Source organism: Rhinoraja longicauda, chromosome 8 (assembly GCF_053455715.1).
Source record: "Rhinoraja longicauda isolate Sanriku21f chromosome 8, sRhiLon1.1, whole genome shotgun sequence".
Taxonomy (NCBI): domain Eukaryota; kingdom Metazoa; phylum Chordata; class Chondrichthyes; order Rajiformes; family Arhynchobatidae; genus Rhinoraja; species Rhinoraja longicauda.
In genome coordinates this window covers 21,330,720-21,349,750 of record NC_135960.1, presented here as the reverse complement: position 1 = coordinate 21,349,750, position 19,031 = coordinate 21,330,720, and the positions used below count along the sequence as shown (strand labels likewise).

Here is a 19,031-nt window from a genome sequence, read left to right as displayed (position 1 = left end):
GGTATGTTATACCTGTATAATATAATATGTAGGTAGATTGAACAGGTATATGAACAAGTATTCTTTATTGTATTCTTTTTACCTGGTGGCATCTGCCAAAATTAAAGGAATATCATTTCTCATCAGACCTAAAACAGCACCATTGTCAGATTAGGATAATTCTTGACAAATATTTAAAACTAATGAAATGTCCTTTTTAGGAGAGCTTCAAATGGGAGTTTAAAAACAATCCAAGTGCAAGCTTATAATTCAACATTGCGGCTGGGTCTTTGTAGTACTCTCTCAAAACTTATGTAAAAAGGTCTGATACAAGATATTTCCACACAGTTTCAATAGAGGACTTCTAAATGCCTTCTAACAGTGAAATGCCTTCAGGCCAATTGACTTACAACGGCAATTGCATTCTTCTGAGCACCTATTCATGTCAAGTTGTGACAATCAATAGGAATTAATCAGATAATTACAAATCAATTAGTGCAGATCACAATTCCACATTCATTTATTAGCTTGTCACTGAAAGTAGAAACAAACAATCAGATTGAGCTCAAGGCTACCAGCCAGAATGCCAAATTATAAACCTATTGATCCAGCTCTACCACACGCAGGAGAAGCATTTGTCAATTGTAAGTTGCTTCAACGTTTTAAAATCTTCATGAAAGGCAAAAACCTATTTATCCTGGAAGGTGCCCTCAAGTTGATATAGAAACCAATGTATCATAGTAAAACAATCTGTTACCTACAACAACATCAATGCATGCATTTAAAATACTCACTCCCTCTGGTATTCTCAGTTTTACTGCTCTTGGGAGCTGGTCTTTCACATTGTGTACCAGACCATTCATCTGAACACCTGAAATAAACCAATTAATAATGCAAAATTAATATACTGTTGGTAATGACAATCTCAAAAAGAGAGCATAAGCAGACATCAGCAAGACTAAACAGCACAACAACATGCATTAAGGAACTAAAGGCAAACTGAATTTAAAAAAAAAAGCTTTGCTTTGAGAAGATGATTAAATCTGCATCAGCATGCCATGCATAAAAGCAAATAGTTTACAATGCTATTCAAACATGCTATAAAAGCACAAAGCTTCTGCTGGAATTCAACATTTTACAGCAAAGAACAATTTTTGGCATAAGGTCAAAACCTACTTGCACTGAGGCTCATTAAGTGCAGTTAAAGTGCAACCCCCTCCATTTTGGCAGTAGTAATCACAAAGGTTAATTTTCTGGTTACATCGGTCACTTTTAAACCCCACTGTGCATCTGCAGAGTTACAGAATATAAGTGGTATTAAAATACTGAGTTTTACTAATAATGTAAGTCTATTGACATTTTTGTGTTACATCTGCATCAGTTTATTTTAAGAACAAAGATGATGATGTCACAAGCAGTAGCTTTGGTCTGTCTAATAACCTAATTAATTGATGACCCCTAAAACAGCAGCAAGACATTAATTATGCTCAGAGGAAAATCACTTTAGAGATTACATCAACCACATTTCATGTTATTATTGCACGAGGATATGGTTAGAGCATATTTAGATTACGTTTTTTAAAATGTCCCAAATATTTGTATGAACTAATATATTTTTCTGCAAGTTGTTGCCACTAGCCTCAGAATCTTAAGTTAGAGAAAACAAAATATAGCAAAGGGTTTGATAACCTGATCAGGGTTATGTGCTGCCTTCTAGAATATGTAGCGGCTTAAATATGTTAGTGGAAGCTGTTAGTTACCACATCGATACTGCCAAGGCTTTCACATTAAAAAGTAGGGCTTGTAAAGTGGCCTGGAGTGCTGCCATTGTCAATGCCTTTACCTATAGAATTCTTTCCATGGCACATAACAGAACTTCTCCTAAATCACAAGGGTTTAAATGTACAACAGAGAAGCAGCTCCATGTTGGAAATTGGGATTAAATTTGAGTTGCATGGAATCAATGGGATTGAATTTCTGAAGCAAAGTGAAAACGTAGTTGCCTCTAGGACAAGGACGATGACAATACAGTTTGAGGAGGAATGAAATGTTCTTGCACATTCAATGTGTGTTTATGTGTGTTAAATGTTCCCTGCCAAATGTGATCAAGTTTCAATTTCTGTGTTTACCATTTATGTTACTGGTTTAATGCCTAAGATGGAAAGGACATTTAACACGAATATCTTCAAAAGCACAAATTAAATTTGTAAGTGGGTATCTAAATGACTAAATTAACATTGTGAAACCAATTAGAACAGTGTTGAAGTCTTTTTAGATTTTATAACTATTTTCAACTTGACCAATGTAAAATAAATATTTTTTCATGAAATTGTTAGCGTTTGGTTTGATGGATATGCCAAGTCCAACATGGATGAACAATAAGTCCTAGCCAATCCAGTTTTTCCACATAATTAAAGCCCACCACTCCCAGCAAAATCCTTGCGAATCCTATCTTAATAAAATCCTTCCTATAGTATGGCAACTGGTACTAAATTCAATATTCCAGTTGACGTTTCGCCAATATGTTATACTGTTGCCCCAACATGATGTCGCAATACTTGCACTCAATGCCCCATCCAATGAAGGCTATCAGGACATTCACATTCTTCATCATTTTTGCCACCTGTGTCGCTACTTTCTAAGAACTATGTAGTTGAACCCCTCAGTTTCTCTGTCCTGCAACAGGGCCTGTATTTACCAAGCAAATCCTGCTCTGGATTAACTTCCAAAAATGCATCAGATTGTGGATGATCAGCCATGATCACAATGAATGGCTGTGCTGGCTCAAAGGGCCGAATGGCCTCCTCCTGCACCTATTTTCTATGTTTCTATGTAACTCACAGCCTCTGAGCCTGAATGACCGCTCCTGCCTTCCTTTCACACATTACTCTGGGACACTATCAGCTGCTTTTTAAATTTCCTGCCCTGCTCCTCCTCTCAGCTGCTCACTCGGAAGTGAAACTTCTACTACCTATCTTAAAAACATACAAGCTAAACCAATGGTTAAAGTTAAGCCAGTCACAACAACATTTTAAAGCACTTGCTGATTTTCATCCTTAAGTTTTAAAAAGAATGGACATTTTTCAAAATTTACAAAGTAACTGCAGAAAGATGGCATAATATAGGCTGCATTGGATAACACTGAAAAATCAGCAAAGGAATCACAATTCTAGTGCCTGTAAATTGAAATACAGGCAAGCTAGCAATGTCACATGTCAATTATCAGTGAATAAATTCTTCAGCAGCTGGAAAGTTGCATTACTTGAATGTGAAATGACAGGCGAACAAATACTCACTGTCATGGTCATTCCAGTAAAATTCAATTGCCCGTGACTCAACTTAATTAATGCCTGCATAGGCCTTTCCTCCATGGAAAAGGCTATGGGCTGAGAGCTGTAAAATGGCATCATTATAAGCTGTAAAATGGCATCATTACTTTGGTTTCATGGCCAGCATGGGTAGGGTAGGCTGAAGTGTATGCATCCATGTTGTAAGATTCTGTGACACCTATCCAATGCTGTCATAGACAAATGCATCTGCAAATGTAGATTGGTGAAGTCAAATTCAACTGGGTTGGTTCGCCTACCAGCTGCCATAGGGTCATTCTGGCAGTTGTGTCCCTCAGAATTTATCCCAAGATATCAATAGTGACAGGCATTGAAGTCTATAACACAGAGGACATTTTGCGCCAGTACTATTCTTGTGGTTTCTTCCAATTGTTGTTCAATGTGAAAGGGTACTAAATCATCAGTTGAGGGAGGATGGCACATTAGTAATCAGGAGGGGGTATTTTTGCCTGTGTTTGACCTGCAGTCAGGAGATTTCACTTGAGGTTGGAGTCAACATTAAGTACTCTATCATTTTCAGTCATCCATATGCTAGTGGACTGTCATCTCTCGTGGATCTCTTTTGCCATTGACTTACTCTTACTCAGGCATTGTGATGAAATGGTAGAGATGGAAGACTGGAGTCTCCCCTCTACTCCTGGCTTTCTAACAGGGGTATTCCTTCCATAACTTCCTGGTTTACTCTTCCATCTCCAACAGCCACTTCTCTCTCATGGCACTTTCCCCTGCAACCATGGGTGAGTCACGACTGTCTCTTTAACATTTGTCCTTTTCATCATCCAGGGACTCAAATGGTATTACCACTTGAAGCAGAAATTCACTAGCCTTTCTTACAATCTATGTTATTGTATTTGGTGCTCACAATGTAATTTCTTTACAATAGAGAAACCAAACACACACTAAATGATAGACACAAAATGGTGGAGTGACTCAACGGGTCAGGCAGCATGTCCGGAGAAAAGGAATAGGTGACGTTCCTTTTCTCCAGAGATGCTGCCTGACCGGCTGAGTGAACTCCATCATTTTGTGCCTGTTTTCGGTGTAAACCAGCATCTGTTGCTTCTTACAAAGAGTGACCCTATGTAGAGCACCTTTGTTCAGTCAACAATGGTGACTATGTGATTTCAGTCAATTGCCACTTTATCTCTGCATCCAACTCCCTCACTGATCTCTCTACCTTCAACATCTTACTTTGCTCCAACAATGCCCAAAGTAAACTCAAGAAACAGGGATCTTTCATCTGAGTATATTGTGGCCCTTGGGACTTAATAAGGAGTTCAATAATCTGATGTCACACTTCTTCTCTTCAAAGATGTGGCTGCAGGTTTCTTTTCTAATGCATTTCCTTTTTGTCTTCTATGTGTAAACTGCAAAACTTTCAAAGGAAGTTTTACTTGCATGACTTCAGTCAGTCATTCCCTGCGTTCTCTCCACCTTCCACCTCTCGGCAACTTAAAAACAATTGCTAGTTTTGATGACAGACCTGAAACATCCATTCTGTTTCTCTCACTAGTATATGATGCATGGCCTGCTGAGTAAACTAACGCCCTATCTGACCATTAAATAGATAAAAACACATCTCACAGTCCTACAGAGAGGTATTTCAACCAACATTTCTCCCATAATCAGTACCACCAAATCTATATTAAGTGATCAATGGTCTTAATTCTATCTGTTACACCTTGATGTGAATGTATTGGCCGTTGTGTTTGCCAAGTTGACAATTGTGGCAGAATTTCAAAAACAATTCATTGATAGAGTGGTCCAGGGGCTGGAGAGTTTCTTTATGACTATAGGATCTTTTTTAGAGTGCTATAAAACCCATAATTACAAAGAGGATCACAAAGTTTAAACTCAAATGGTAAAATCTCCCAGCACACAATACGTCAAAACAGTGAACAGAAAAATCTAATTTGCTACCAATAAATAATTTAGAAAAATATAGCAGTGAGTTCCAGAATATGCAAAATGCTAAGATAAAACCCCAAAATAAACTAGAAACCAATGCTATAACAAGTAATATTATGTGCATGTTTGATACAAAGACAACCTTAATTGCAGGAAAATTGAAGTCTCTTCTGTCTAGAAGTGAAAATGATTAAACTAAACTAACCAAAATCTAAGCTTGGAACTATTTCACAGATACAGTTTCAAATTCAATTCAATTTTATTAATATTTTCCATATTATATGTTAACAAAACAGAGAAAAATAAAATAAAGGTGTAAACAGGATGCATGGATTCCTCCCCCACAGCAACAAAGGAAAATTATTGTCTGTAAACTGGTGGGATGTGAATCAATCATAGCTTTCAAAAGGGAATTGAAAAGATTCTATAATAGTACAAACAAACAATTCAAATTAGGGCAGGAATGGGTTGTTTAGCCTCCGACACCACCATTCAATAAGAAAACAGCTGACCCGATTCAATCCTGCACTCTGTGTTTTCATAAATCTCCCAACATTTCACCCCTTGATTACCAAGTATGTATCTATAAATGCCTTAAAAAATCTACTTCATGAACTTTTGCAAGAAAATAAATTGCCTCAACTTTGTCATAAAGGGGTTCTTTTAGATTTATATTCAGGTTGGTTTATTGTCCAGGAGGGATCTACAGATGCTGGTTTACACTGAAGATACACAATAGACAATAGGTGCAGGAGGAGGCCATTCGGCCCTTCGAGCCAGCACCGCCATTCAATGTGATCATGGCTGATCATTCTCAATCAGTACCCTGTTCCTGCCTTCTCCCCATACCCCCTGACTCCGCTATCCTTAAGAGCCCTATCTAGCTCTCTCTCTAGACACAAAATGTTGGAGAAACACAACGGGACGGGCAGCATCTGAAGAAGGGTCTCGACCCCAAAACGTCACCCATTCCTTCTATCCAGAGATGCTGCCTGTCCCACTGAGTTTCTCCAGCTGTTTGTGTCTATCTTTAGTTTATTGTCCAATACACTAGGGTGCAATGAAATCTTTTGTTCACATGAAGCTCAAAAAGTAAACAGTATCTGTACAAAAAATGATAAATGTGACAATAAATATGAGTGCAAAACAGTGGTAATGGAGCAAGATTGAAGTGCAGTCAGAATAGTGCAAAAGAATATTTGAGGTTCATAAAATAAATAACTAAAAGAGTTAGTGCTAAGAGTTAGAGTTTGTGGAAGCATCTACAGGAAGGGAATGTTGAAAGAGTTCATTGGTTCAGCAGTTGTAATAAATGTAGGGATGAAGCCATTCTTAAAGGCTGGATATCCGAGCTTTCAAGCTCTCATACCTTTTCCCAGAAAGTAGAAGGGTGGAAAGGATCATCCCTTTGTGATAGGCTTCCTTGATAACGCTTCAAGTCTTCCTGATGCTATGCAGCCTAATGATGCACTGGATGGAAGGAAGTGATGAGCCTGTGATGGACTGGCCTGTGCTCACCACTCTCTGAAGGTTCATGAGATCAGGAGAAGAGCAGTTGCCATTCCAGGCGAAGATAATCCCATCAGAACACATTCTAAAGCACATTGCTAAAGTTCTAGAGAATATTCATGGACAGGCTGGCCTTAGATGTCCAAGAGCAATTTCAATTCCCTTTTGAAAGCTATAATTGATTCATGTCCCACCAGTTTAGCCAATTGATTGCTGTGTCTAGGCTTGACCTTGCGGATATACAGGAAGCCACATCAGGAACACCGGATGCAGGAGAGGAGGTAGAGGAGGTGCACGTGAACCTCCATCTGACCTGAAAAGACGACTGGGGTCCTTGGATGAAGTCGAGGGAGGAGGTATAAGGACAGGTGTTGCATCTCCTGAAGAGTTGTGGAGGGAGCGATCTTTGTGGAAGGTGGAAAGGGGTGGAGTTGGGAAGATGTGATAAGTGGGTGGGATCACGTTGGAGGTGATGGAAATGTCGCAGGATGAGAGAGCAGAACTCTTGGGTGAGGGATTCATCCATGACACCAATTTACCTCATCCAGGGACCCCATCAGTCCTCCCAGGTAAGACAGAGGTTCACATGCACCTACTCTAACCTCATCTACTGCATCCAGTGTTCCTGATGTGGCCTCCGGTACATCGGCGAGACCAAGTGTAGACGCGGCGACTACTTTGCTGAACACGTGCTCGATCCCCCAAGGCCAACTGGTTCTCTCAATTATGTTTCTAACCACTTTAACTCTGCTTCTCATTCCCATACTGACTTTTCTGACCTCCACTATTGCCAGAGTAAGACGACAGGCAAATTGGAAACACAGCACTTCATATTTTGCTTGGGCAACTTACCCAAGTAATGAACGTTGAATTCTCTGGTTTCAGGTTTTACAAATATCTCACTTCCCCCTCTCCTTTCTTCCCCAACCAACACTATCCCCCTTATTTTGGCTCAAACTCCCCCTCAAACTTGGTTGATATTGCACCTGTTTCTCCCTCCTCCCTCACTTCTCTGCCCCCTCCTTCACTAAAGGTCTGTTAATTAGCTTCACAGTTCGCAACAATGTAACACACTTGGATTCACACCAATCTGCCTATAAAGAGGGAGCCTCCACCCCTGAGGTCATCTGCTGCTGACCCTGATTTGTCCTGGTTTTTCTCCCCACACTCCTACAATCGGTCTGAATAGGGTCCCAACTCGAAATGCACATCCATTTTCTCCAGAGATGCTGCCCGATCCTTTGATTTACTCCAGCATCTTGTGTCTATCTTTGGTATAAACCAGCACATGCGGTTCCTTTTTTATTAAATCATAACATTCTATTGTCTTCCCTAAATACATGCAGTACCTCTATGCTAGGCTTTTGCAAATCATGCAGGTCATCTGAGTTCCTCTGTATTTCAAAGCACTCTTCCATCTTTAGATAATATGCTTCTTTCCACAAAATGCAGATGACTCCTACTCTCTGAAAAGTTTAAGCGAGCCACATAGTTCAACAGCAATAAATGTTGGCTTTGTCAGTGACATCTTGATCCTGGAAAACTATTCAACTAAAAAGAAAACCTAAGGAACAATAACTTCCAGAGATAGACACTATCTGGAGAAGGGTCTCAACCCGAAATGTCACCCATTCCTTCTCTCCAGAGATGCTGCCTCTCCAGAGATGCTGAGTTACTCCAGCTTTTTGTGTCTATCTTTGGTTTAAACCAGCATCTGCATTTCCTTCTTACACGATAATTTCCAGAGCTATGGGTAAGAAACAGGGGAATGGGACTGATGAGATTAACATGCTTGAAGAACAGTTTCACTGGGCTAAACTGCTTCTTTCTGCACCAAAACACTGTAACAATCCATGATTCTATGTTCATTAATATATGCATTTCTAATTAAATTGGAAGATATTTTATACATATTTGGAACATATTAATGCATGTACTTCAAAGTTCCAGGTAGACAAAGATTTTGGTAGTTGAAGAAAATGAAAGAAAACAAACAAATCTCATCAATATAACTTGAAAGGCCATCAGAAATAAGTTTAGTGAGCAGATATTCAAATACTGTGTTGCATTCATTTTCTCCATCAAAATAGGTTACACATATTTTCATGGTTTAATTTATCTGCTATTGCTTGTATATGCAAAATAACTATCATGGTGAAACGTTGATTTCAAAAATTTATTGCATTTATGCTTATGTGTGACCTTTTGTCCAATTTGAATGATTGTTTATTTAAATTAGTTCTTTCGAAAACACTTCTATGCCCAGCAGTTTTAACTACAATGAAATGGTTGCACTGAAACTTATAGAAATATTTTTTTGGTCCAGAGGAACTTAAGGGCTCCAATGAAGAAACAAGAATATGACATTCTTGTTCTTCTTGATCAATGCGGATGTCAGAGGTTTTGGGGAGAAGGCAGGAGAATGGGGTGGGTGGGAGAGATAGATCAGCCATGAATGAATAGAGTAGTAGACTTGATGGAATGAATGGCCTAATTTTGCTCCTATCATTTATGATCTTATGAAGTTCATGTTTAGTTTAGTTCAATTTAGTTTAGTTTAGTTTAGAGATACAGCGCAGAAACAGGCCCTTCGGCCCACCAGGTCCACGCCGACTAGCGATCCCTGAACATTAACACTATCTACACACACTTTTTACATTTATATTTTTATATTTACCAAACCAATTAACCTACAAACCTGTACGGCTTTGGAGTGTGGGAGGAAACCAAAGATCTCGGAGAAAACCCATGCAGATAACGGGGAGAACGTACAAACTCCATACAGACAACACCCGCAGTTGGGATCGAACTTGGGTATCTGACGCTGCATTCATTGTGAGGCAGCAACTCTACTGCTGCGCCGCTGTGACCGATGTTATGTCAGATCAACCACTATCTTTTACAATGGTAGAGTACGATTAAGGGCCATATAACCTACGCGTGGTCTTATTTCCCATGTTCTTATTAACCGGTATCAAAACTAGTTCTACTGATTGCAACAGTTGTTTGGTATATTATAAAAAATGCATTAATTCTGCTCACATCCACTTAAAGCACCAGCATTACCCATATCTACCCACCCATCACTTGTCAACTAAGATAAACACCCATTGTGTTATGAATAATGGCCAAGGACTCAAATCCTACATATCCTGTGAACCATGAAGTCCATCTTAAGGCATTCTTTAACAAAATTGGAATCCTATTTAAATTATCAAGCTGCTGCTGCATGTAGCATTTACTTCAGTAGAATCACTGTGCTGTAATTCCTCAGGGAAGCATTTCAAATTGAAACAGAACAAAATAACCATGTGAGCAGTGCTCTTCTTGGGCCGCAGGTGGACGTGGCTCTGAATAGAGGGGAAGAATCAAATGGAATGAAAAGTGGGTTGTATGTGTATAAGCTTTTACATCTATCTCTGTTTCTCCGTTGTGGTTGAAGCTATGGGTTCCATTCTGAGATGAGGATATCATGAGCAATCATGATTTATTATATCATTAAATCCACTGGAAGCAGTCCCATTACATAAAGGGAGCACTGAACTCTAGGGCTTATGCTTTATGAATATGAAATCCATTTGGTTATAGCCTTGTGGCTCATTCTTTTCCATCATTTATTGTATATTTTACTGTCTTTCCCAGTGGAAAAGATAATTTACTTCTTCACTGAAAAATGTGGATTAGCATTTAATTCCTTTTCCTCTGTTACTCTGCATGAATGATGTGCTAACGTTTATAGCAAAGAGAAACCAATTTTAATTTTCCATTTGTGAGTTTGCAATAAAGACAGTGTTTAACCATTAAAAAAATAAAATGGCAATAGTGGCATTTAAGTTTTATCAAAACTATCTAGGAATCAATATTACAACAGTTATTAGACTAATTTCACTTTTAAAATGTTATTAAAATATAACATGAACAAATCAAAATCCAGTGATGTAATTTGTGTTATTAGAACCTTAAGGTTTGTCACAATTTTGTCTATTATGAATGAACCACATGGAACCAAATTCACTACAATGCGCAGCCATGATTAAAAACACAAATGATTGGTGATAAATTTCTATCCTGCTATAACTTGGCACTGTATCTGGGTTTCTGGAATGGTCCTCTTAGGTTAGAGCCATTTAGTTATTCCAAGCTAAGGCTTCTTCTGTAAGAGATGTTGGGAGTTTCTGTTTTATTTGCCGAGGAACTGAAACTGAAACATATCAGTCACCTGACATGACTGCTTATCAAATAACAAGAAGGTACGACATTTTAGTAGGTTTAAAGGAGAATGTATCCCCTCAAATTGGCTGGGATTGATCCCAGACTGCTGCTTGAGGCAAGGGAAGAAATTGCTGGGGATCTGGATGTGATTATTAAATCTTCATTGGACACTACTGAGGCCCAAAATGACTGGAGGACAGCAAAATAAGTCATCCTTTTCAAGAAGAACAGCAGAGTAAAGCATGGTAACGGTAGACCTGTGAACCTAACATCGTTTAGATACTGGAAAACATTCAGATATGAGGATTAATCATCAACTGAACTAATAAAAGATAGGCAGCATGGCTGAATCCATCTTATTAATTTGATTGAATTATTTGGAGGTAATGGCATATATGGGTGAGGCATGAACTTTAGTAAATCATTGACAGGGTATCACATGGAGGTGGTTCAAAAGATTAGGCCCCATGGGATCCAGGGCAAGCTGGTAAATTGCATCCAAAACTGGCTTGGCAGCAAGAGGCAGAGGGTAATAGTACAGGTTTGTTTTAGTGATTGATTGCCCATGACTAGTGGCATCCCACAAGAGCTGGGATCTGTGCTCTTTGTATAAAACATGAATGACTTGAATGTGTCTAGAAGAGGTATATAAGATCATGGGTGATATGGATCAGGAAAATTGCATGAATCTTTTCCCCACATCAGAGATAGATAAAGCAAGTGGTCATAGATTTAGGGTAAGGGAGAAGATATTTAGAGCAGATAAGAGGAGGATCTACTTCATCTAGAGAGTGGACCTGGAATGGACTAAGTACCTGGAATGCTCTTCCAAAGAGAATGGAAGAAGTTGGGTCGCTGATAACATTTAAGAAGAGTCTGGAAAATATGTGAATTGCTTAGGCATAGATGGCTATGGACTAAATGCTGGGTGATTCGGTTAATGTTGAAGAGTGCTCATTAGTTGGCTTTGACAAGTTAGGTTTAATGGCCTGTTTCCACACTGTATGATTCCATGAAATAGAAATAATACAACACTGCTCACTTGAGAAGAATATTGGGCTTGCTGCTTGCTGTGGAGAAGGGGGAACAGAATTAAAAATGGGTACACTTGAAAGATGTTTCCAAGGGAATGCAGATCTTCCACTCTGCTCTGAGTCAATTACTGTTCTTCTAGGATGCTACTCTACCCATGTAGGAGAAAATAGGGTCCTTTGATCTTATACATCTGGATACAGTCAGTACCGATATCCTCAGTGGACCCATTTAAGTACTTATCGAACCACATCTCACAGATTGTAGAGACCCCATTATGTATTTTCTGCTGTTTTATCTGATTATATTGCTTTAATAAGTTGAAAAGTTATATGAACAGCAAATTACGTACCAAAACATTGGGCGGACACTGAGCCAGGTATGCAGAGTTTTAGTACACAATGTTTTGCAGGCAAACTTGTGAATGTCCCCATATTTTGAAATATTTGTTTAATAACATCATTTTGAAATATTTTCCCTTCCATTGAAAGTTAAGTGAATTGAAATTATTAATCAGGGCATTAAACTCATCCTAAGATACAAAGATGTTTGAAGAAGGTACGTCTGTTATAGGTGCTAAGGACAGAGTATACACTTACACACATGTGCGTATTTCAGAGAGTGGGCCCAGCAGGCATGTGCCACCATTGTAACAGTATCCATCACAAGACAAGCAGCTGGATGCAATTCTTCCATTTGTGCAACTGTATCAACAAAGTGAGACTAATGTCATTCCAGATTATGCTACAAGAACCCTAAATACAGGCACCTGTAAATATTCATTGGAATGCTCTATTGCACGACAAATTTAAATAGATATTTCTTTCCCAATGAAGTGAACAGTAGTTTCACTATGATGAAAAGTAAATTAATGGTATGAATTCACATTATCAGTGTGCTGCAACATAGTGCACCAGTTACATGCATTGTGCTTTAATTCTTCTGGCAGTTCTCGCTTCAAATTGCACTTCTCTTGAATAACGTTACTGCCATTGCTATATTTTTTAAACATTGAATTAGTTTGCCAGTTTCAAAGCCTGAATTCCTGAAGAGAAATTTCCAATGATAACAATGGGTTGAAACGTGCTTTGCTTTTGTTGGTTACTTGGTGGAGAACTGATTGCAAGAATTTCTTCAAGAGTTGGCATGTTCCTGACTTCTTCACTTGCTTATACAGAAATCTGGATGTGTTGGAGGTCAGATGCTGGCATGTTTGATCTCCTGTTCTGCTGCTGGACTTGCCATAGTGTCAAGGGCAGGGCCTAACCATGCTAAGATAAAGGATTGGGTACACTACTCTTTTAGTCTCTTTGTTTTACATCAGATGTTAACTCTGGTATGTGTAGCATAACCATTTGAATTAGGAACCATCAAAACAGCAACAAGATAGTCCTAGGAGAGGGCTTCAAGGACTTGGGTGTAATTGGTTGCTCATAAATAACTCCTTCCTAAATTTAGTGAATCTGTAAACGATTTGTCCCACTGGGTCATAAAAAGTTAGTGTGGCTCCAGGAATAGTGCAGAGCGAGCATGATCCGGTGCATTGTTAATATGTTCATTACATGTATAAACTACTTTGTACATGGATACACATGCAAAATTGAATTATCAGCATCATAATTTTCCATGGTTGGAAAAACTGGAGAACCTTATTTGAAACCAAAACATGTTCAAACAAATCAAATTTGATGTTGGGTATCCAATCAGAAGTCCCTGGTCTGTTGACATGTGAAATGCAAACATCAGTGTGATCTGGCCCAATATAATTATTCTTGTTTTTTCTAAGCTTGTCATTCTTCTCAAAAGATTGACAGTTCTCCAATCTTAGCCTTCCATACTCTGAGTCATTTTGCAGAAATTCTATTTAAATTGTTTTATTTATTTTATATGAGAAATTGTTATTATAACCTATTTATTATAGCTGTCAGCTGGGCTCCCATGTCATTATGTGATATGATGCTATATTTTAACATGTAAGATATTCTTTTATATTCTCGTGTCTGTTCTTTTAAAGAAGCTTTTAATCTGACAAAGCTATTATAAGAAGAGGCATGAGCTTCATACAACCAGGCTGTATTCACATGCTGATAATTTACAGAATAAATGAACAGTTCTTTTGTTTTGCCCAGTGAGAATTTTAATCAGATTAAGTGGATCTCAACGGGGTGATGTAATTGCTTTGATTTCAGAATGTTCCATTTACTCACTTGTATTCAACACAAATTGATGAGGAGAAGTTACTAGACATGAGTTCATGCCGAGTGAGCATTAAGGCATGCATTGTACGAGACATCATTGTTTGCACAACTGAACAGGTAGGACCAGAGGTGCAGTGGAACCCAATGGTGGGACATTAAGGTAGCACTGACTAATGCATCACATGGAGCCCTGATACATGTAAACTCAATGGAAATCTTGAGCAAAACTCTCCAGAAAAAAAATATGACTTTGTTAGCTCTGCCAAAAGGTCTTCAACCTGAAATATTAACTCTGCTTTTCTTCCTGATCTGCTAAGCATTTGCAAAATCTTCTGTTTTCTTTTCTGTTTCTGTTTTTATCATATAGTTTTGTTTAGTTGTAAGTTTGATACCTCACTGATATCAATTCAGCAATTCCTCAGGACATGAACCAAAGCTCATGTTACTTCAATAATAACCTTTCTGCCATTGTGCTGGCCCCATTGCTGCTTGTGGTTTATATCAACGCTTTGGATGAGAATGCAGAAGGCATGATTAGTAAATTTTGCTTACTACGTGACGCTAAAGTAGATAGAAAAGATTGTTATCAAAAATTACAGCAGGATAGTTGTACAAGATGTTGGTAAGGCCACATTTGGAGGATTTTGTTCAGTTTTGGAAAGATGTTTTGCAGATGGAGTACAGGCGATTATATGGGACAAACTGCTAGAGGCGGTAGTTGAGGCAGATGCTATAATAACGTTTTAACAGTCATTTGGACAGTTACATGGATAGGGAAGGTTTATGGGCCAAATGTGGGCAAGTGGGATTAGTGTAAATGTGGCATTTTGGTTGGCAAGGGCAAGTTGGACTGAAGAGCCTGTTTCTGTGCTGCATGACTCCATGACTCTTTTGGTACGACCTTAAGCTCTTCACAGATTTCTGAATGACAACGTGCACCATTTAATATTACTCAAATAACAAAGCTGTCTAAGTCTGTATGCATCAAGATCTGGACAATGTAAAAGGATGGGTTGATAAGTGGTAAATTATAAGAAAATAACTGCAGATGCTGGCACAAATCGAAGGTATTTATTCACAAAATGCTGGAGTAACTCAGCAGGTCAGGCAGCATCTTGGGAGAGAAGAGAAGTCATCTTGGGTGACGTTTCGGGTCGAGACCCTTCTTCAGACTGATGTCGGGTCGAGACCCTTCTTCAGACTGATGGTCTGTGGTATACATCACTTAAGCCTCAACAAGTAAAACGAGAGGGCCTTGCCCATCGTTCATAAATACGAATTATATTGTTCAGAAAAAGGAATTATTATCTGAGAATCTAAAGACAGCAATGCTCGAAAAACTATTCTCTGACCCCCAGACCAGGTTTGAGGGTAGAGATTCCAGTGACTAGTTCACCTTTTGATTTCCTAAAGCCCATTTTATCAAAATGCGTAAGCCAAGCATGATGGAAGACATTCCAGTTGGCCAGATGAATGAAGCTGGAATAGCACCCAAGCAGCTGAAGCACAATCCAGCATAAAACAATATTTCCATTGGCATTTAATCAACTTGTTTAAGCATCCTCCATTCCCCCACTGCTGCACCTTGTTTGCAGTGTTTACCACATACTGGATATACTACAGCAATTCATTATCTCTGTTTTTGTTGCCACTTCCCAATCCCTGGTAACCAACAATTAGAAGTACAATGATGACAACTGCACATGAAGACTATTCCCGACAACAAAATCACACAACATCCCAAAGTGGAGAGATAGGTCAGTTTCTTTGTTGCTCACCATCAAGATGAACAATAAATCAGTTAAACCCACAGCCGCGAGACAAAAATTGCACAAAAACAAAACAATGAAAAAGCTTGCACTTTGTGACAAACCATATTCACAAGCAAGTATTGTTTATGCATATACAGTATTATGAATCCCTGCAAAGAAGCTAGGTGGTGCAAAAGACTAAAACTATTTCTGTCCTTGTCCTATGGTTAATAAAATCAGTAATGAAGTGATTTAAAGGGACGATATGAACATAAATGAATTAAAATAGTGATAAAATAGAAAATACATTCCAGCCAAAATATGTAATTTGCCCTAAAGATGAAAAAAGGCAGGCCGATATTCTGAATGAAAGTTATTATAATCTATCAAGCAACTTGCAGCAAATGGGTGGAGATCAATTGCAGGCATCCAATAGTGCTGGCTACAGTATTGGGTTGCTTTTACTTTATAGCAATAGATTTCAATATTGAGCAAAAGTTTACTTACTTGCAAGCTACTTGTCCAGTCTCTTTGTCCACAACACAATGTCCACCCTGACACATTGCACATTTATCCACTTCACACTTAGGCCCATCAAATCGTGGTGCGCAGATACAGCGAGCACTACCATCATTGTTTATTCTGCATGTTCCTAAATTCATGCAGTAGTTATAGCACATATCTAGAAACCAATGAAATACAATTGTTAAATTAAGTTACAGTAATAACTCAAATATTGATCATGTCAATTGTAAGTATTTTCATTGAAGAAAATAATTCTACAAGGGGCATTTGATTCCTCAAAGTCACACAATGCTATTTTTTAAAGCATAATCAGGAAATGTCCAAATAATAAGTGTCAGGCTTATTGCAATACAAAGAATGAAAATGCATCTCATTTAAAGATCACTGCTAATTCAAACCATGTCATTGCATTCACTGTTTCCAATTATAATCTTTTCTGTTACAAATATATAACCTCGATCATTTGTTTAAAAGACCTGTTGACTCAACATCCAGCGCTTGTATCTTTTTGAAATGGATAATTGTCTTAGGCCACCCAAGGTAAAGAAGAAGCATTCAGGATGCCATTTGGAACATTTGAAACGTTAAAGCTGTGCATCACCCAAGAAGTACCCCGGTATTGCCCCAGGTAAGCAGCGAAAGTAATACACCTTCAGGCCCATTTGTTTAAATCTGCAATTCTTACAATGGCCTTAACAGCCACTTCAGAACCCATAGAAGAAAGTGAAGCAAGTCACATTTGATCATGAGGGAGGTGGAAGGGAGGAGGCATGTTACATTCAAGATAGATCAGAGTATGGACCTCACTACCTGAAAGGTGCTTAAAGCATAACCGTAGCCCCATTTTAATGTGCCTTGATCTGCACTTGAAGAGCAAAGCTAAAGATCAAGTGCTGGAAATTGGATTTGATTACATATTTCTTTATCAAATGACACAGATTCAATTGACCAAATGATGTCTGAGTAGTAAATTTTCTATGATTCTAATTAAATCACAGTTATGACAGGCCAGATGGGGGAATATCTCTGTATCATGTAATATTAAATAGATATAGTAATGTTGAAAGGGAAATGTCTGCTGATGGATGTTATTCAATTGAAAGAAATATTGAATAATAATAGATATATTCATGAGATTATTGAATAACACAATTTGAAGTTTGTCATTAAGTGATTCAATGCTGTAATGATGTAAAGATAATCAGAAATAAATGATTTGTCATATGAATCCCAAGAGTCAAAAGAGATTAGTTTCAGTTCAATTCGGCTATGTTAGAGGATTTGATTGTTTTTATAAAGTTCAATCATATCTAATCATACAGTGATAGAACGATACATTTTAACAATAATGTAGCCTAACAGTTTTAGAAGGAGAGAGATTACTTCCAATCTCAAATCCCAATTGGGAATTGGTGAACCTGTTCAGAAACTTGCATGACTATTGTGCTTAGTTATACATAGAAATGTCTTAGATTGTTTTACGAAAGAAAACCTGTTGAGTAGACTCAGCAGGCCAGGGTCATGGAGGAGGGACAGTACAGGGCAAAAACATGGGTAAAGAACATAATACTTGAAACCATGAAAAAAAGTGGGGTTTTGAAATACCAAGGTAAGGAACAATATATGTGGAAGTAGAGGGAATGGGAATGAGAGGTCAGCTTGGTATGGGTATATTATTGTCACATATACTGAGATACAGGATGACTGGTGATAGATAATGGTGTTAAGGCTTTTAGTAGATTGATGTAATTCATAACATCTTTACATCTTAAAGAGGCACGGAATGACAGGGATCTGGATCTTTCACACAGGGAGAGATTGTGGGCAATGCTATTAAGCTTGAACTCTGGTTTATGAGCCGTGATGAAATCAGAGGGTAGACTTCAAACTTTCCATAGCTGCTGAAGGGAATGGTTTCAGTTTTGCATATCCAAACCAGAAGATGTCGTAAAAATTCTGCACCCTCCCATCGGATAGGTAGGGCAATAACAGATGTGGGTGAGGAAGAGGAAAAGATGCAACATCTGCCCACTCTGGTTGCAGATGTGAGAGCATGGTAAATTCTTGTGGAAGATGCAACTGAAAAACCTGATATGAATATGAAATAATGGGTGGTGAGAAAAGATTAATCAATTGTCACTAATGAGTTGATTATATGAACAAAACAGGAAAAGATGTTGTAAGAAGCTATTCCGTCAGGATAGTTTGTCTGTTTGTCTGTTTGTTTCTATGTTAATTGTATTTGTAAAGCGCTTTGTGCATGTGTTAAGGCGCTATATAAAATAAATATATTATTATTATTATTATTAAGCAAAGTATAGCTTATGATAGCAATATTTGCAACCCAGTTAATAGTTGTGAGCAGCAGAAGGAGACACAAGGTTGAAAGTAAGAACACCTTTTGGAGAAGATGATAAAAATGGTAATAGAACAATCAAGGTCAGGAATAATTTGAATTTTGCTGAGAGTTTAAAGTGTGGAATAGGAGGATTTCCAGGTAAAGTTCTTGAATTTACTTTATTGAAAGGATACATTAAAATAAAATAAAATGCTACCTGAGGAAAGAGTGA

At 38.2% G+C, this 19,031-nt stretch overlaps 1 protein-coding gene across 1 annotated transcript in view; it reads right to left on the bottom strand.

Annotated features, from left to right (window-relative positions):
* Positions 1-19,031, bottom strand: part of LOC144595762 (low-density lipoprotein receptor-related protein 1-like) — a 1,259,652-nt gene that overhangs the window by 7,264 nt on the left and 1,233,357 nt on the right. Inside the window, exons 84-86 of the mRNA XM_078403382.1 lie at positions 16,444-16,618; positions 1,156-1,269; positions 774-850 (exon numbers count right to left, since the gene is read on the bottom strand). Coding sequence (XP_078259508.1) covers positions 774-850; positions 1,156-1,269; positions 16,444-16,618 — 366 coding nt within the window. The remainder of the gene's footprint in view (positions 1-773; positions 851-1,155; positions 1,270-16,443; positions 16,619-19,031) is intronic.